General features: G+C 36.3%; 1 protein-coding gene across 1 annotated transcript in view; it reads right to left on the bottom strand.

Moving 5' to 3' along the window:
- Window positions 1–21465, bottom strand: part of LOC117315311 (uracil-DNA glycosylase-like) — a 34558-nt gene extending 13093 nt beyond the window's left edge. The window contains exons 1-5 of the mRNA XM_033869459.1: window positions 21168–21465; window positions 20888–20989; window positions 18927–18981; window positions 15470–15512; window positions 14078–14169 (exon numbers count right to left, since the gene is read on the bottom strand). Coding sequence (XP_033725350.1) covers window positions 14078–14169; window positions 15470–15512; window positions 18927–18981; window positions 20888–20989; window positions 21168–21338 — 463 coding nt within the window. The 5' untranslated portion in view covers window positions 21339–21465. The remainder of the gene's footprint in view (window positions 1–14077; window positions 14170–15469; window positions 15513–18926; window positions 18982–20887; window positions 20990–21167) is intronic.
- Between the last annotated feature and the right edge of the window lie 150 nt (window positions 21466–21615).

The raw sequence follows: 21615 nt of genomic DNA, 5'->3' as shown, positions 1-21615 counted from the left end.
TTGCTTGAAATGTAGGCATGAGGATTGGGCAGAAGTTATACAACTTATTAAACCCCCCTCCTCCAAACATTTTTACAACAATGTGACACAAACAATGGACATTTACATTAATTTTACGATTGACAAATTAGAAAGGAAGACTAAAGAGAGAAAGTGAAAGGAATACAGATAATTATACAAAAATGAATTTATGTCTAACAAATTTTTTTTGATTTACACACAATAACATAATATCTGCCTAGAACAAACTAACTACGTTTACACGCTCCTTCATCTTATCATTGTCCTTTCATGCTCATTCCTTAATCGTTCCCCTTTTGATAATCAAGCTCCTGCTAGGTAATATAATATAGGTTTACAACAGGGACATAAACCCTCAGTAATTGCATGTATGACATATAGATATTAGACCTCTCATTTTATGAATACTTGGGTTAATACAGTAATACTGTGGGATGCATTTTGAACGAATAATTTTCATTTCAATATGTTAAAGTGTACCCTGAATGAAAAATTATATTTTAATATGTTATTGGTATTGATTAATAAACAAGAATGCAGAAAACCGCATCAAAATCGGCCGACCCATTTCCGAGTAATTGTGATTTTTCTCGAAAACACACCTGAAGCCCAAAGCCGAATACCTCGTTTTGGTGACCTCTGACCTGTGACGTCACAGGTTGAACACGATCGGAGCCGCCATATAGGAAATATATAGAAACAAACGTGAACACGTGCCTGTAATTAATGCGAATAAGACAATAAAAGGAAAGTGCTGAATAAACTCTCTGAGTTATATTTGTTAATTAGTTAATAACAAGTGCTACCGAAACCAGGGGGTGTGTTCCCCGAACGCCTACATATTTAGAACAATAGACAGAGACATCAAAGGAAGGGTAATTATAGTCTGTTTCATACATGTTCTGTATTTACCTGATATATTTTACCTGTATTTTACCTGTAGAAATCACTTGACAACTAAAGAAAACCAAGACACTAGCATATAAATTTCAACATCTTATTTAAATAGAATTGTGAAATTTATAGTATAGTATTAATCACATTGATATATAAGTTATTAGAATTCTGCAAGTTAAGATATCTTTATATCTTATTTTGAAAACAACACTATGAGAATCTTAATAATATATTGAGCACTTGAAATGTACATGTACATATATGCTAATACATTTTGGAATATCACTATTATAATCTTAGAATGTTACATGTTTTTATACTAGAACATATTTTGATAGGAATAACACTATTAGAAACATACTGTAACGTTACAGGACGGACAAAATTAAAATCAACAAATAGACACAGAAAACTGTAACTTTTCATTGGTGTAGTGGTACAAGTGGCAATACAGCTGCGGGGCGAACCAGTCTCCTAGTGTCGTCGTTGTATTGGGTGAAATGGAAAAGCATCCCTTGATGTTGGTCCACGGGAAGATAGTGAGGAGTGCAAACTGATGATAATTTTGAAGTTTATATAGATACATACACGTAGTTCCGGTATTCATCTTCAAGTGTTATGCCATCCTGTAGCCAGGGCTACATCACAGCTCACCGTTTTAACTGATCTCGATCAGTAAAATGAGCGATTTTTACTGATCAACATCATCATCTTCAGTCTTTGTGATATCAGAGAAGTGTTCAAATGAGAAAAGAGAGCCGTTTGAGTATAACTTGTAATTAAGAACAAAGCAAAGTATTTGATTTACGTTTTGGTTTGATGAAATTGATAATTAAAGAATTATTAATGAATATTTTACAATATTAATTTCAATGAATTATTAATTTATATTTTATGCAATGAATTATTAATTAATATTAATTTGATAATTATTGATATTTATTAATTTGATAATTTCTTATTTGTTTAAATAAGTATTGACAAATATCATGTGCATATATAGGTAATTCTAAAATATTATATTTTTGTCCAGTATTTATTCATTGAATATTGACCTTTGATTTTGATGAGAAATACTATAAAATCTACAGGTAACACACACAGGTAAAATACAGGTGACTTAAGTGACTTCACCAGAACAGACTATAATTACTGTACAAACATACTCAGTAGGGTGTTATTTCAAAATGTAGGCGTTCAGGGAATCAGCCAACCAGGGACATATAACTTTCTTTTTAAACGGTGCCATATATAACATGTAGCATCTCACTAATTTTCTCTCATAACGAGCCATACACAACATGTAACATCTTACTAATTTTCTATTATAACGGGCCAAATACAACACTTACCTATTTTCTATTATAACAGGTCGTATATAACATTTATATTAAAATATTTTATTCATATTTTTTTTTATTTTAACGGGTCGTTGTAACATGTATGCCATTTGAATAACCGGCCGTTTATAATGACTTACATCATATAGCCTTTATTATGGGGGCATGACAGGTTTGTTACATACACATGTACCAGTATTGATTTCGGTTATAATACTTCTAGTAACACAAGTTTAAAATGCAATTCATTCAAGATGTGAAATAAATGCTAATCATTTTGGGTTTTTTTTATTAGCCAAAACAGAAATTATACCGTTATTTGTGATTTTTGGGTAATTGTCCGCAATTGATAAAACGTGTCCATGAAAGCTCAGTAAATCCCAGACAAGATTCATAGAGTAAATTTCAACATCATGGGTACATATATGAATGAGGTAATTTAGGTTAATTATTCTATAGACAAACGTTTGAGATATGATTTTTTTCGTTTGTATAGAAAACGAAACTCACTGAATTCCAAAAATAATGTGTTTGATTTCAACAAAATGTATTCCCTATAGTATAAACGCAATTCTTAATAAAATTCAAGCTCAATTTATGTACAAACAACCTGTAAAACCATGTTTTCGGAACTCCTTTGAAGTGCACAGAAACCAAACGCGTGAACTCACGGCGTGTGCTGATTAGAACACCAGAAATCACGGACACCTGTGGTGCAGTGCCAGGTGTGATGAGCTTGTGGACCGTAATTTCACACCTGGTAATTGTTTAGCGGTATACTAACCAATTCAAACTTGAGAACTCGTAATTCTCCGAACATGTTTATACATCTTTTAAAAGTCCTTTTTTAAGTGAAGATATGACTTGCGACACGAATTGAAAGCAAAACCACCAGGGTCTCGATCACTTCATAATAATGACACAATTACAAAAATAAAAGCAAAAAAATACATAAAATTTGGAGGGAAAAAAAATCATACAGAGTTAGAGCGCATGCGCGACAGGAAAGACCGAAATTTAGAGCAGAGAGAAATACGCAACGAAAATCGTCAATTACTAAGGGCTAAGGAAACAACGAAGTATCCTTTTAGTGTATAATAACATCGTACACCTCAACAATCCATCGTATGCCCATTATGTAGAGTAATCAACGGGTAAGTCGGTTCCCAACCCCAAAATACCACCTTCATCTGAGACGGCCGCCATCTTGTTTATCTTACCTACGACCGAGATAACTACTCAGTACGACAACAAACTCAAACTAAACTCCATCAACAGTCAAAATTACTAGATGTCAGAGAACAAATTAAGAAAATTCATAAATAAACAAAGAGATCCACCAACCGGAAAAAGATCACGGCAACCGGTAATCCTAACAGATAGCAAAGGAAAATGGCTACAAAGACATACGTGTAGCGATGTAGAAAAACAAATTGTGTGGCTATCCAAAAGTGGAGCAAAAATAGAAGACAGTACACACTGGTTAAAGAAAAACATAGCAAAGAAAATAATTCAATACGGTGACATATGGCTGTATGTCTGGCTTGGAACCTGCAACCTAACATCCAAATCCAAGCAATACATCTCACTAAATCAGGAAGATGAAGTCAACAAGCTAACGCGAAAATATCAAGAAATCATCAACACCATACAAAAATACCCGGGGTCAAAAATCACGATCCTAGAAACTCCAGTATATTCGATCAAATCCTGGAACACAACGAAAGGACACAAAGATCCAAATACATTTAACGAACAAGACGAACAGCTCGCAGAAGAGATATACAAACTAAATGGCAAAGTTCGAGAAATAAATAACAACTTAGGTACACACTCCCCAGAATTCTCATCTGATTTGAGCACAAACACAAAATACAAATGCGGGAACAAAAGGAAACTAAAAACCAAGAAACAATATAACTACCATCTATACAAAGACGGAATACATCCAGACACGCTTCTAGCAAAGACGTGGCTAAAGAAAATAGCAGAACAAACGAAGAGAGACTGTTGGGAAAACAGTAATAAAGAGTAAGTCAATCTAACAAAATCAGTCAGCGTGGGTTTTTCCACACTATACTGTTTCATCATGTTAGCATTGACCCTCCTATTACTGGTACACACCATCATCACCAACAACAGAGAACATACAAAAACTTGGAACCATCAGCAACTATTACACAATGCGTTAAACACCAAAATGCATAGCGCAGGAAGAAGACCTATATTACTACCATCAACCTCCAATAAACAACACAACTTAATCATACTTACCATACTATTAGCCGGAGACATAGAACTCAACCCAGGTCCTAACAAAAACGCCAGCATATACCCATGCGGCCTGTGTGAAAGGCCAGTGTCTTGGAACTGCCAAGGGGTATGCTGCGATGCCTGCGACATCTGGCACCATAAATCTTGCATCGAATTATGCACCCAGGACTACGAGCTTCTAGAAAGATCAAACGTCCAATGGCTTTGTTGTAAATGTGAGAGTATAAACGTCAGCTCTTTCACATTCAGGAGCTATGAGTGTGAAACTTCCAACATTTATGAACCACTATCGGGACTAGACATCACTATGGAATCAGTAAGATCAGCCTTTAGCCCACTAAGAACAAGCAGCCCAATAACAAGGAACACCTCAACAACACCAAGAAATACACTACCTAGTGATAGATCAAGACTAAGTAGCAATCCATATGAAGTACCAACAAAGAAAAACCTACGCATCATGACAGTGAACTGCCGGAGTATCAAAGATAAAAGAGAAGAATTTGAGGCCGCAATACACTATTTAAAACCTGACATAGTGTGCGGAACAGAGTCATGGCTAAAAGGAATTAAACCAGGAAAGAACCACACAAAAGATGCGATAAAATCAAGCGAAGTTTTTCCATCAAACTACATCGCATATAGAAATGACAGAGGAACGCTTGGAGGAGGAGTCTTCATACTTGTAGAGAAGTCTCTCACATCTGTGGAACAAACATCATTCATTACAGATGGTGAGTTAGAATGGATAAAGATCAAGATGAAAAACAACAAGGATCTACTAGTAGGGACATTCTACATGCCCCATAGAGAGCTAAAACACCTAGAAGAGCTAAGAAAATCTTTAGAAATTATTGATAAAGAGAACATAAACAACATCATACTTACGGGTGATTTCAACTGCCCTAACATCAATTGGGAAAATTTAACAGCAACAGGACAAGATAAAGAAATCCAACAAAGGTTAGCAGATATTACCGGAACAAACAACCTCACCCAAATACATGAAACACCAACTAGAGAAGGAAACCTGTTAGACCTGATCTTTGTGACCAACCCTACCTTAGTTAAGTCATCAGTAAATGTACCAGGAATTTCCGATCACGATATTATCATCACAGATTTTGATACTAAGGTACACCATCAAAGCAACGTTAGTAGGAAATGTTTTATATACAATAAAGCAAACTGGGAAAACATCAACCAGGACCTAAAAGACCTAAATAACACCATAGAGAACAACCAAAAGGAGGGGAATACAGTACAACAACTCTGGGACACCTTCAAACATGCACTATTTAGCACCATGGACAGAAATATACCAAACAAGCAAGTCAAATCCAAAAACTCAATACCATGGATTAAGTCCAAACAACATAGGATGCTAAAGAAAAAACAAAGACTATACAGACAGGCACGGAAAACAAATAAATGGTCAAACTATAGATTTTTCCAGAAAGAATGCAAAAGACAGCTACGTAAGGCAGAGTACGAATATGTAAACACCAACATCATAGAGGGCCTAGAAAACAAAAATACAAAACCGTTCTGGAAATATGTAAAATCAAAAAGACAAGACTCCTGTGGTATAGCACCCCTCAAAAAAGGACCTAATTTAATATCGGACAGTAAAGGCAAAGCAGAGATATTATTAAATCAATTTAAGTCAGTATTCACAAAACCAACAGATAGTGGACTTCCATCAACAAGACTAAAATCAAAGGAAACTATCAAACCAATCAAAATATCTCAAGAAGGACTCAAAAAGCTACTACAAAAGGTTAATGTCACAAAATCTTCCGGTCCAGACAACATCCCAAACAGGATCCTAAAAGAATGCGCAGAACACCTAGCACCTATACTAACAAAGATTATGCAACAATCATTAGACACAGGGAACCTCCCCAAAGACTGGAGAGATGCAAATATATCAAGCATTTTCAAAAAAGGAGACAAACACCTACCAGAGAACTATCGTCCTGTGTCACTAACATCGGTCACATGTAAGATCCTCGAACACATAATATGCCGACACATGATGAAGCACCTGGAAAACAACAACATACTCACCAACTTAAACCACGGATTTAGATCAGGCTACTCATGTGAAACACAACTCGTAACAACGGCAAATGATTTCCTACGAGAGTACGACAAAGGACACCAAGTCGATGTTGCCATCCTAGACTTCTCCAAAGCGTTCGACACAGTCCCACACGACAAACTACTCCATAAACTAGATCAATATGGAATAAAAGGAAGCCTACACTCATGGTTAACAAACTTCCTCACCACCAGGAAGATGAGAACAATAGTTGAAGGTGAGAAATCAGAGGAAACATCAGTGGATTCTGGAGTGCCACAGGGTACTGTACTCGGACCAATAATGTTCCTATGCCATATAAATGACCTCCCGGATTGTGTCAACTCGTCCGTACGCCTATTTGCAGATGACTGCCTGCTATATCGCAATATAAACGCAGATAAGGACCACCATCAATTACAGACAGATCTAAACAACCTGGAAAAATGGGCAATAGACTGGGGTATGAGATTTAATGCGAAGAAATGCTATATCATGTCAATCAACCAGAAAACATCACGGTACTATGAATTAAACCAACATATACTACAAGAAGTCCGGGACAACCCATATTTAGGCTTACAATTTTCAAACGATCTGAAATGGAACATCCATATAAACAAGACCTACAGTAAAGCCAATACCACCCTAGGCTTCGTAAGGAGAAACCTAAGAAACGTACCCGAAAATTGTCGTAAAACAGCATACATATCCCTAGTAAGATCAATCATGGAGTATGGAGCTACAATCTGGAACCCATACTTACAAGGGGATATCGACAAACTGGAGCGGATACAGAACAGAGCAGTCCGCTTCATCAAAAAAGACTACAAAAATAGAGAACCAGGATTCATTGCATCAATGAAACAACAACTAGAACTGGAAAACCTAGAAGACAGAAGACTAAGCTTGAGATTAATATTAATGTACAAGGTGGTTGAGGGGTTGGTGCCGTCGTTGCCACCAGCCGAATACACAAAACAGACAAGACCCACTCGCCAGATAAAACCGAGGCAGTTCAAAGACCATATCACAAAAAACGTTGTAGAAAAAAGAGTCTGTAACAACTCAAGAGGACTGGTCATTCCACCGAGTAAGACACCACAGTACCAGTTCTCCTTCTTCGTAGACACTACAATACACTGGAACCACCTACCAGACAAAGTCGTGCATGCGAAATCCGTGGAGGAATTCAAAACCGCCCTCCGGAACCAGCACCAATAAAACCCAAGGCGCTCTCTCTCTACCGTTGTATAAAAACCTATATAGGGCACTACAACGTATTCATACAGATACAGATACACGAAAATCATTACGAGTTTATAAATTTTACTATTAATTATGATTAGTCACGATGAAATAAATTGTTTGTGTTTTATCATTAAAAACGGAGCTAAAATAATGGTTTTAATAAGTACCTATGCTTTATACCTGTACAGAAAGTATCAATTATATTATAATTGTTGCGAATCACTTTTATATAATTTCACTGACAACGATCGTATATAAATAATGTCTTTCTCAAGCATTTAATCGTCCTTGATCCCTGAGACCATGACATGTAAAATAAGGGATAAAATCTGTATATGTAGAAGTTTGTTGTAGACTTTAACACTGGTATTCATACGGGAGAGAGATTTAGTATATTGTAGATCATGATGATTATAATATATTACTTTCTAAATTAAGTGTCCTTCATGACTAAAGCGGGTTTTGCATAGAATATAACGCTTGAATTTACTGTACGTGTGTTCGTCTTTTCTCACAAACCAGAATATCCAGAACTGTTGTATTTGTTGGTATGTTTATTTGAATATTAATTTGCGAATGAAATGGCACATTATTTTAGTTTAAAATGTTTATGATGTGTTGCTTTCTTTGGTAACGAGTAAGAAATGGTAAACACATAACTAATATACATTTATTGGTGATTGACCGATTATTACACAAGTCTGTGTAAACCAAGCGGTCATTTTCAGAGTCAATTTCACTATGTTATTATTATTTTCTTAACTGAAACTTATATTGTTGGATTCCGACTTCTCGTCGGCAATATTCGCCAAATTCAACAACCTCAAATCTCATGTCCAGATCGTATTCAAACATATTTGTACTGATACTGTTCACACTGTCCTCTATGCTACTGGCCACCATACCAGTCACTCTGTTCAACCTGTGACGTCATAGACTGAAGAGTTCCAAATCAGCGTGACTGACCGATACGCTGATTAACAGTCGATCGACAGGTGCAAATCGCGTACTTCGATGTGCGATATCTCGGCACTCGGCCAACCGATTTTGATGCGGTTTGCGACATTCTTCTTTGGTGGTTACAAAGAATAACATATTTGATTATCGTTTTTCGTTCAGGGTACACTTTAACATAAATAGATGATGGAACTCGTCTCCAATACTTTCATTGCAAAAATCTCCTTTATATATATATTATACCACCTTCCTTTGTGGAAGAACGAATCGTCTGTATCATTTGAGTCGGTACCGACATCGTAAGTATAGGTGATTATGGTAGGACCGCTTCACGGCTGAGCGCTCCCAAGTCGAGGCTAGCCGCAGGACTCGATGGTCACGGATGGCTGCTGTCCAGGTAAAGTAGTCTACGGCTGGCAGTGCTGGTATTGCCGCGCGACAGAACCGCCCGAGGCGAATCTCGCAATATTCGTCATGACGTTTAATATTAGGCGATTTTCACGAAAACTGGATTGCTCCGTCAATACTAGATTCGAAGAGCAGAATTAGCGTCAGTGGAGAAAAAAATAGACCCTGTCGGAAATTTCTAGAATGTCGGGGGAAATCTCGTCATATTCTATGAGAAATCGTCGATGTAAGAAACTTTTAGATAGTCATGAAATAAATAGTGTAAAGTTCATGATTTCTAGATAGCTCGATAGAATTAGACGGTGGTCATGTTAAATTGGATATGATTCACAGAACTAGCTTTGACCGTCGACAATTAGCCATGAAAATTCATAATTAGATATGTTGCTGAAAAAATGGACTGGGTTGGGTTAAATTAGATCTTTTTTGGTAAAATTGGTGAAAATTTCAGAATAAGTAGAAAATATGAAAAAACTAGTACATTCGTGTCTCCCAGTGTATGTCAGCACCTGGACAGGGGGAACTACTTCTTTTGTTTTCAAACTCTCGCATTAGGCCTAGTTAGCATACGGGGTAGGTTTTTCGTTGATAAAAAATGTAATAAGTTGAATATCTAACAGTGTCTTCAGTAATACCAAATCTATTTCACTTGTGTGGCTAATATTTTGATATTTTTCATTCGTGCTGCGCATTCGTGAAAATATCAAAATATTAGCCCCACTCTTTAATAATATTTGGTATTACTGAAGACACTGTTAGATATCCTCTATATATTATACTACCGTCATCTAGAATTCCTCCAACAAAACACCATTTTTTAAAACTTCTCCCTCAGTTGTCCAGATTCCTGATTTACATACGGGGTTGAAAGGTCATGCGCTTATATAATCGACTGTCACCAGGTGCAATTTTTGGGGTCATCTCGGCATGCTTTATTTTACAGGTACATGTAAAGAACGTCGCTTGTGCGATCAGGGACTAGTTAGATAGCATGTTTTAATGCCAGTGATGATATCATCCTTTCCTTTTTTTCAACTGCATCATTTCGGTAGTTGTTAAAACTTCGTTTTTAAATCGGAAGATTGCAAGAATGGGTTCTGGCGTTAGCTTTAAAATTCTGGGGTTGACACTAAAAAAACTACTAGAAATACCCCTAAAGTATTCTCTTTTCTTTCTCACTTCAATTCAGTTTCTTATTCTTTAAGCCCTTCAGCCAGCTTAATTATTATTAGAGTAGCGTTGGATGCTCAAGTTGATGAAAATCGAAATCAAGTAAGCAAATAATACGGTTTCAAAAAAATGAATAAAAATGGGTTCAAAATCAAATGAAACTCAACCTCAATATTTCAATAATAACACGGTGATACATTTATATGCAAGTCCCGAGTCTTGTATGTACTCGTTAAACTTTGATTGAATGTTTACAAATTTGCTATATCCATTTTCTGCCGGGGTGCTTCGCCGTTCCGTGTCTATGAACCTCGTCGCTACAGACCTTGAGAAAGTCCGCAGCTTTGATATCGCTGATATTGCTAGTCAATTTGTTGCAAGTAAGTTGGATTCGTTTGGAAAATTAAAAGACCGTCTTATTAATCCAAACATAGAATTTGCTTTCTTAACTTGGGTACTTATGTTCATCGAAAAATAGAGATTGATCTATAACTACTCCCAAATCATTTTCCTTGTCTACTTCCTGTAATTCTTCATCTTTTAGATACTATTTTTGTTCATCCTTATGCCTGCCTATGTGCATCGACTTGCATTTATGGGGGTAAAATTAAAGCGAACCACTGACTGAATAGTATCTGGTAGGTTATTTATGTAGATTACGAACAATGTTGGCCCGATTACCGATCCCTGGGGAACTCCTGAGGATACATAGCTCCAGTTGGAATGCTTGCCCTTTTAAATAACTCTCTGTTTCCTGTTGACGATGAGGCTGGCCGTCCATTTGATAAATGTTTCACTGATTCCATAAAATGACATTTTGCTTAAAAATCTTTTGTGTGGAACAGTATCGAGCGCCTTCTGGAAACCCATATATATGCAATCGATCGAATGCCTGTTATCTAATTGTTCTGTCCATTCGACGTGGACCTTCCAGCCATTAATCCGTATGTTAAAAAGAATGCGTTTTGTTTCAAATATTGGGTGATGTGACCTCTTAGCAAAGTTTCTAGCAATTTGTATCCAACTGATGACAAACTAACCGTTCTGTTATTCCCTGGTACGCATTTATCTCCCTTTTAAAAATTGATGTTATCTGGCTTTTTTTTCCAATCATCTAGTACAGTAGTGGTTTCCATCGAAATAGTGAATAACTTTGCTAATGCTGATGCAATCGTCTCTGCTGTTTTCTTGAGAAATATTGGATGCAATCTATCAATTCCTGGCGACATATCAATCTTTAATTTCAAAAATTCTTTTGAAACCGACTCACGATTTATACACAATTGCTGCATTGGGGAAACGATGTCTCTATATGGAAGGGAGGGGATTTCTGTTTCTTCATCTGGTTCCGTAACAAACACACTTTTGAAAATAAAAGAATTTTTAAATATTCGCCTTCTCCATGTCATTTTGTTTTTTACGAGAGTGTTTGTTACCAGGTACTGAATCTATATCTCTAATTTCGGCTTTCGTTTTTGACTTCGATCGGACGTATCTCTATATTACTTTTGGATTGCTTTTTGTGTCCGCAGACAGTTTATTGTCAAAGTCCTTCCTTAAAAAAAACAAACAAACAAAAATATGGTTCCATACCCTGAATTAGTTAATTTAACTTAATGTGACAAGTCCATTAATTGACATAATTTTAGGTTGCTCTCGCACGGTTTTCTTCGGCACATATAAGCAAAAGGTTGAAATATGTTGATATGGAATTTTTAATAAAGCGACTCATAGATATTTGAAATTTACTAATCTATGATATATCGAAGTAGAATATTGTGTAAATTTGTGATAGATTAAACCTGGTAACTCTTTGATTTTGTCAAATAATTTCCCATCTTATACCTTTTGTAATAAGCTAAAAATACATGACATCTTTCTTCACCCAAAGTAACTGAATTTAACTTAATGCGACATGATCATTGACAATATTTGAGCATGATTTTGTCAGCTTTCTTGCATATCATTTCCTTTGGTGCATGAAAGTGAAAGTTTAATATGTTGTATGGTATTTGAGGCAAAGATCTCAACCATCTCAATAAAGGGCTGGTCAGAGGCGTTTATTTCAAAATTTAAAACATTTAAGTATTGCATTAAAAATTTGAGAAAAAAAAACTGTCATCGTAAGCTAATATTACACTGTATGCAATACGATTCTCAAAACTTTGCTACTCGACATAAACAAATATCAGCTTATCAAGATATCAAAACATCAACATGCATCACCAAACGACACAGTAATTTCATTGAACAAACAAACACTAAAGAAGATAAATATTACATATCTAAACGTCGCCTGTCTCTAAAACGTTAATAAACACGTATAACGTTATTATTTACTGTACTGAAGAGTAGGCCTACTGGAAGCTTACTAGTTTATATTTGTAATAGAAGAGAATTGAGCGCTAGTCTGGGTTAAGAAAATATTAAAACTCCCCGGTCCTGACGGGAAAAATTAATACAACTCACTTAGACTGCAGCTAAAGCCATTGAGTTGAACGAGTAAGCGGAGTGAAGTCCCGACGTTATTTCATCCGGAACTCCTCGGAGGATCATTTCAGAGACAATACCCGATGAGTTCAGGATGGCTTTATTCTATGGTTTACCTTTATATACGTATGCGGACAAGCCGACAACACCAGTTGTGTCAATAATTCATATTACGTACACATATTGATGTTAATTAGGCTTTGAAAGACATTGTTAAAATGACTGGGCCAAAACAAATATAAAACAAGCTGATCCATAATGATTCTAATGCTAACAACTTCGTATGCCGACCCGGTCGATCCTTACAATCGTGCTAAAAGGAAGGAAACGCCCAGTCTTAATTAATCAAAACGCCGGTTTATTCATATTAAAATACCCCAGTCGTATGGAAAAATACTGAGAAGGTGACAAAAATAGGCCATTTTCAAAGCAATCTTGTGACCGTTCTGTAAAAGATATCAAAAAACTAAACAGACCGTTTTCGTCAGGAAGCATTTATCTATTAATATGTGAATATATATGTTTATGGACTTTTACCCGAATTTAGAGCTCGATGTTAACAGAACCTCTAAGTCAAAATGACGATTTTGGCATGTTGACCCAAAATATCTCTTAAAAACGTATTTATACAGTGATACCAGATACATCAAGACCTAGATCGAGCCGAGTTTTATAATGGTGCAACATATCAGCCAAATTGATTGTAATTGCCAATTTTTCCACCCTCAAATCGCTACAATAGCCGGCAAAAATGTTATCGCCCCTTGCTACACTTCATTCTTTATATATATATTTATTTATTTATCCTGCAACTATCACCGCAGTGTCACTATATATATTTTTGCTGTAGGTGGCAGTGACGGAAAACAGCTGTATTTTGGAATCTTAGGACGTGCGTCAATTCGATTAGCCTACTTTTAAATGAAACAACGTTAAAAAAAATATTTGGATTATTATTGATATCGTTTCACTTCAAATTATTACTTTTGATAATTGTTGCAGGATAAATAGAATAAAGGGTCTGAGTCTTAAAATATAAGCTGTATTGTTTGCTCGGGACAAGGCTCGCCACTTCTGCCTTTCTTTACCCTCGCCAAAATATAGATTATATTTTAAGACACTGGCCATATATTCTCTCTCTATATATATATGGCTATGTGTGTTCCATAGTATCTATGATAATTACCTTGTTTAGCCCAGCCAATCAGCGAGCCATGACGTGGGTGATTGAAGTTTACATTTATATCAGTCGTCAGCTCGTTGTAAATATTATCTAAGCTGTAACAGAAACACAAAATGTCAGATTTCCCTATTCACCAACACATTCCCACCTACACATACGCTGTATTTAAGGATCTTCACCAGTAATATTGCATATCGCATCCTGTTGCAAATCTCCCAGGAGTTTAGGAGGCATAGCATTTTTGCATTTGCACTTCCCGCGATAGCTCAGTCGGTAAGATTGCTGTATCATTACGGCAGTTACTTCAGATGAAGATCCGATGTGTGTGGTTCAACGCTCCCTACCCGTGTCAGTTTGTGTTTTTTGGAAGTTGAGAAACGGTCCGGTCTGTGCTGTTGTGGCTGTGTCCTTGGGCAAGACACTTGACCCTCTCTGGATGAGATGCGAAAGGCATCCCGTGTGTTTTTCAGTGAGGTAGCCGACAACTACTACAAGGAGACCCCGCTTCAAAATGAATCTGGCTGTTCATAGGGGATACATTAAGCAAACAAAAAAGATCTATCTTCACATCAAACACAATTTTGTAACAAAAAATGTCTGCAGCCCTTGAAAGAGATTGATAGAACTTCTAACCCCTTTGGGGAGAGACAGCTAGGGGAATGTCAAACAGAGGGGGAGATTCTTAAATTGTAAAGTACGGGGATTTTTTAATGTTTCGATCTCCCCGTCTCGCTCCCAAAGGGGGCAAATTATTATTAGAATCTTACATGGGCATATGCGCAGCGATATCTCAACCTGAGTGTCTGTCTAGTCAGCACAAGGCTTACAGAGTGCTGGCCAGCCAAACTCTTACACGAGGGTTGATATATCCACTGGACAGGTCCTTGGTATATTATTTTTCTTACATATTTTTTTTTAAAAAGAAACAAATTGTAAACTGTTGTGAAACTTTTTTCATTGCACTATCATCAATGTTCTCGAAATGCGCATTAATAATTGATAACGTTATCAATTATGCGACATGGTTAAGCTATCATCAGTGGGGTCATAGCGCGTGATAACCTATCTCTTCCCTGCAATAAACTGGTTATAGACAGTTATAGAGAGTTATATTTACCCTTCTAAAACGGAAATTCGCTTGTGAAGTATGAGAATAATTTTCCCTTACTCTGTTTAAATGCTTATATTAAATCAATGCAAAACAGATGTGACATGACTGAATTCTCGTCATGATATCATTGTATTGTTGCAAATAAGGTGTGACTTGCCTCAATCGCGCCCAGGGTAAGATAAAAATACATCTGGAACACACATACCATAGGTACATATGGGTAATAGATTATATTACAGCCCATCAGTAAACATCATTAGTTTGACTATTGCCAATGTTCTTACCTAGGTGGAATAGGCACCCCGTCCGGAACACTGAAACTCAGACCTGAAATATAACGGGTAAATGATAAAAAAAAGATTCTTCACATTTACACTTGTCAGTGATTTTCCTGTCAATACATTAAGGGTCCAATATGAAAAAGTTAGATTTCTGTTCCAAATTTAGGAACCAAATAACCGAATTTACTTTTTGATGATTGAAAGTCTAACACTAAACTCGCTTGATAATAGGTCTTGTCCTAAAACATCCTGATCTTCAGCTCATACCTCTTTTTCAATTAACAACATATCTAACCAATTTCTTGCTTTGCAATTTCCTATATCAACCAGGAATATGGCCCCGAATCGCTCACCTGCTATCCAGTGATCCGTTTAATACAATAACATAGTTAAGAACAAGTGCATCAGATACCAAGTGTATAAATATCATGGCCTCACGGTTATCTAAATATGTGTCTTTTACATATTATGGACAATTTACCTCTTTCAAACTTTAATCACGGTCAAGGTCATTCTTTTGAACAAACTGTCTAGTCTTTCACCCCAGCATGATACAAGCCAAATACCAGGTATCTGGGACATTTTGCTATTGGAATATTTCAGCCCGCTACCTTGAATGAAGGTCAAGGTTAGTGATTTGAACAAACTCCATTGAGAAGAAGTTTAACAAGAGGCCCGAGCTTGATATATCTCGGCACTTTTGAATCCCGTGACTTTGTATTCGAGGTCAATGTCGTTCATCCCAGCATGCTACAGGCTAAATATCAGGTTTCTAAGTGTTTGTTTTCGAGAAGAAGACTTTTAAAAGATTTGACATAGTTGAGCTTGATGACGTTGAATGAAGCTCAAAGTCACCAGTGTGTGTCATTTAATTATTTTGTTATGCAAAGCTATCTGATGTTTTAGCAGGCAAATGCAACTAATATTTGTGCATATCGAAAAAAAATCAACATTGAAAGATTTCACCTTTGTACTTGTTTCAAAGGTCCCATATCAGGTTTCCGTCCTCTGACTTCGTGCGAAGATGTCATTTATAGATTTTAGCATATTTGACTCCTGTGACCTTGAATGAAGCTCTGGGTCATTCATTTCAACATAGCCTTTCACCCCAGCATGCTATATGTCTAATATCAGAATTGAATGAAAGTCAATGCCATCCATTTGAATAAACTTGGTAGCCATCACCCCAGCATGCTGCAGACCTGTTATTGCCTCTTTGGACCCGTTGGTAATTGTGAAGACGTCGTTTAAAGAGTTTGGCCTATTTGACCCTATGATGTTGTATATCAATCAACGTCATTCATTTTAACAAGTTTTGTAACAATTCATCGCGGCATGCAACAAGCCGAACATCAAGTCTCTGGGTCTTTTGGTTATTGAGAAGTCGTTTTAAGATTTTAGCCTATTTAACCCCTGTTACCTTGAATGTAGGTCTAGGTCATTCATTTGATCACACTTGGTAGTCCTTCACTCAAACTTCATGCTACATGCCCAATATTAGGTTTCTGGGTCGCTTGGTTATTGGGAGGTAGTTGTTTGAATGGAACAGATGACAGACGGACGACAGACGCTGTGATACTGCATAAGCTTACTTGCCCTACGGGAAGGTGAACTAAAAATGGCTGACAGCTATGTTATCAAGCGTGATGCCAATGGAAATGCCATCATTTTGTTGTCCAGAAAGCCTGTAATTTTGTGTACTGGTTGGCATTGTCAGAATTGTAACTGACTAAAATAGACATGGATCAATTTAACTGAACAGGTGAGCTACAAATGGCTTGTTGTCAAGTGTAATGTCAATATAAATGGAAATGAACACTAGAGAACACTGGGGTATTATCGACCACTGGGTATTATCAACCATTTGTCTTATTAAAGCTTGATAAAAGTCGTAAGAAGCGTCATCTTGTCATTTAATCGCTTCTATCACTCAGAATACTCCATTCGGAATAACTAGAGGTTTTCCTTAGGTTTCTGAGAGCCTTTAAATTCCTAATGGATGGCATTGTTGAATCTGGCTAGCGCGGGATTTTCAAAACAACGTAATGTTACGGGATGATTTAACTGAAAAGGGACAATGAAAGTGATTTTTTTACTATGCACAAGCAGATAGTCTGACAGTTTTTATTGTATGAACTGTATATGAATGATTATTTTTATTTTTTTTTATGAAAAATGGGATAGTCATGTCAGCTACAAGAAAAATGGGATGGTCGATAATACCCTGACGAAATTATAATCGCAGGGTATTATCGACCGCTGGCTAAATCGAAAAATAAAGGCGAGTTCCGCATGTGTGATTTAACATTATAAAGGTTATATACATATTTGACTCGTTAGTAAACTATTTGTACGGTAGTGTAATGGTTAAAAAAGATTAAATAAAGTGATAGTTCCGCTAACTTATTTTGCAATTGAATATGTGTTCGAGTACACTCATCGGCATGTATTTCAATTTTTGCTGTTGTAACTGATCAATCAGAATTAAGATATGCAGTGGAATATAACTAAAATAATCTGTATAGTCTATATTCAAAATCAAATCGGTAATTAGATGGATTTAAACTTACAATAAAAGGATTTATTTATTAGATTATATCTTTTTTAGATACACTTGTGTTTATATTTATTTACCAGAACAGTCCCAAATGAATCAGATACAAGCTTTAATCCCGTTGTAACATATTAGCATAACAACAATACAATTAAAGATAATTAGCACCTGATTACGTATCAGATTGATGCTAAATATCAGTTCTGTAGTTTATGGTAATAGATTCCATGCAGCAACGATGCAACTCTCATAAACCTGAATCGGGATGCAGATATTCAGGCATACAGGTTCCGGTGTGACTTCTGTTTGCAAGGCCCATATATACATGGCTCGAAACAACTTACATTTTGTATTTGTTTCCATAGTTTGTTTTCGGCACCCTATACCTTATACATTTCTGTAGTTACAATTATGATTTTAAAAGAAGCTCCGTATATGACCGAGGAGTGTGTTATAGCTAGTTTGGATGAAAAGATTGTCGATAATAAAAAAATTATACTACCAATTCTTTAAAAAGTTTTCTTACAGTCGATAATACCCGGAAGTGGTCGATAATACCCAGCATATATTGTTGAATAACACTGAAGGTTATCTCAAGGTCATAAAACGTCTGTCCATCAAGTTGGTCAATAAATATAGCTCTTCAATGAGGCTATCGGATCATCGATGTTTGAGCAGTATGTGACAGTGCAACTCTCGGATACAGTGAATTTACCCTTAAATGGTCGATAATACCCCAGTGTGCTCTACATTGTTGCCCCCACAGTCTGTAATTATATGCACTGATTTTCATCGTGTGCGTGTGCGCATGCGCGTGTGCGTGTGTGTGTGTGTGTGTGTGTGTGTGTGTGTATGTGTGTGTGATATATCCAAAATGTACACTATACTTTTCTTCAATACACTTACCATGAGCTTGACCTGGTCCAGGGTATGGATCCTGTCCCAATATCACCACCTTCACCTATAAAAAAAAGGCTTATTTCAAGCTCTGCTAAATTACATATGAAAATATAAGTAGCCTGTAAAATTATAGATATATTCAAAATTATTTTATCTTATTTTACTTATTTCTGAGAATCGTTAGTCACAAATCACTAATTAAGCTGTCTTATAAGACTCTTCAATTCTTAGTATAAACATGTTATAATAAGAATTCAACGGAAGTGGCTGTGTCGCATGTGCAGCAATAAAATTGATCTGCTCCGCAAATCAAAACTAGCTTCATGCAAAATTTGAGTGGTTTTCATACAGAAAGCAGTAAGCACTATATGAAGATTTAGGTTGATTGAACCAAAGGCAACTGGACAGACTTTCTATTTATTTACTGTGACCTTGACCTTCGAACCTAAAAAGCAATCCCATGCAAGCACTTTTAATTATAAAGCACTTTATAAGGTTGCAAACTAATTAAGATACTTCATGTCAGTCAGTGAAGGCAAATCACAATATCACACTTTACCGACTCTAGCACGTTTTTTGTCAGTAAACTTCATTATGAAGCGTCTAAAATTCTACAATAAATATATCTAGAGTACAATATAATTTCTTAATAAAGTTTCAGATGATTCTTCTGATGTAAAATATAAAAATGAAAATGGGCTGTACAAGTTTAAGAACTATATAAGTACTTGATAGGTGGGGACTGATGCTTAATTTCTTAGTTTTCAAAGGACAGTATTCAACTAAAGAAATTTCGTTTTCGAGGAAATGTTTTTGTCTTACAAATGGTAATTTGTAAAGTGTATTTCAGCAAAAATAGGTCCCGGGTAATAGCTACTATGCGTAGGTAGGCTATATGTTGATGATATAATGATTTCACCAGTACTGTTTTCACTTTCTCTTTCCGAGATTCCCGTGTCTGTTTACTGTTTTTACTGTCAAGTAGAGCTCGTTTGTGCACTTGACATCGAAGGTAGTATACGAGGCCATATACAAGCGTTTCATCAACCTTGATCGACCTGCTAAGAAATTGGTGTTTAGTAATCGTTTATTTCTCGGGGTAGTGTCACCCTTGTAGTCATTGAAGTGTCATAATTTCGTTACGGTCTGTGATTATTAGCTGACCAATGCCCCATATATTTCACCATTTGATTATACAACATGCATTTTATCATACCAGGGACATAAAATAAGTAATACTACATGTATATGTCCCTGATCATACTAACTGCTCTATCAGCAGTACATAAGGTGTGAAGCATTTGAATAGATCACAGTAAAAGGTTTCATCAAATTCATACATTTTTTCTAAAGCAATTAATTTAATCACTGAATGCAACATCTATGTGTTTGTATGCCTCATCAGCAATCAACTCCCCTGTTAGATCCTTGTCCCTTTTTGGTTATTTACATCACAAAACCTGCATCCGATTATTATTGTCATGTTATTAAATGACATATAGGCTTAAACAGCTAACAAACGGAAACCCCTGAGAATGGAGACCATGAATGAGGTACTTCAGTTAACGGTGTTATCCTCTAACATTGTTGGTGTAAAGGATTTGAACGAAAATGGTGGAAAAAGTCCTCACAGGCTTCCTAGGTACCCTAGTTTCCAGTACAGACAAAGACTGAGAGATGTCTCTCTGTATCAGCTAAATATGATCAGTAATAAGAGTAATGTTGAAACTGTGACACTGTCATCCGACTTTCCCATGTGCTTGGATCTAGAAGCTTACAATAGCGTGGGAAAACGTACGCATGGCTTTGTACACTGAAGGAATACTATGACCCCACCTTTGACGTTTTCCATTGCTAACATAAAAAAATGAATCTACAATAAATTTTATTAATGTATAATTAATATATATGACATGAAATAATATGCTATATAACTAAATATTTTAGACATGTAACAGAAAACTTACTGAGTCCGGAGAACAATATCGTGTCCAGGAGAACACCAGCTCAGCTGGTGGATATATCGTCCTATAGCGAACATATATCTCATCATCTATAAAGTTTGCAAGCTGAAAGATAAAATGTATAATACCGTCTTTGATTCTGTGGCTTGTTAGAAGCGATATTAATGTCATTATTTTTATATATAATGTGTAATTATAATTTAGGTGAGATGATCCTAAAAAGGGCTACATTGTATGGCAAATCGCAACAAACGCATTGAAATCTAATTTCAATTGTATTTACCACATGGAAATAAGGTTGTGAAAATTCGTTGTTCAGTGCCCATTTCCAGGCGTCCCCCATGTTGTTATACCATGTCCAGAAAATCTTTCTTTGAGGCAGGTCAAACCATGGAAACCAAACCAGACGTGGAGACTGATGTAATAGAGGGCTACACATGGCGGTATTGAACATGTTGTTATTGTCGATGTGGCAGCAAGATATATGGTTGTGACACTAAACTGTACAGTGTTTAAATATATACACCTGGAACGTGTGGTGTGTAAAGCATACCGCTGACTTGGACTGACCAAAAACACACACAAAACAAAATTGTGTAGCGTTTTGCGTCAAATTGTTACGCCCATTATTGTAACTAATCGTCTGATTGGCTAATTCCTATACTTCCTGATCTGTGGGCCTGTGGACTTGAATGTCAGCAAGCATGGTTAGATACTCGAATGTCCTTTAG

Source organism: Pecten maximus, chromosome 17 (genome assembly GCF_902652985.1).
Source record: "Pecten maximus chromosome 17, xPecMax1.1, whole genome shotgun sequence".
Lineage (NCBI taxonomy): Eukaryota > Metazoa > Mollusca > Bivalvia > Pectinida > Pectinidae > Pecten > Pecten maximus.
Note: the sequence above shows the minus strand (reverse complement) of the source record. Positions and strands in the feature narration are given on the sequence as shown.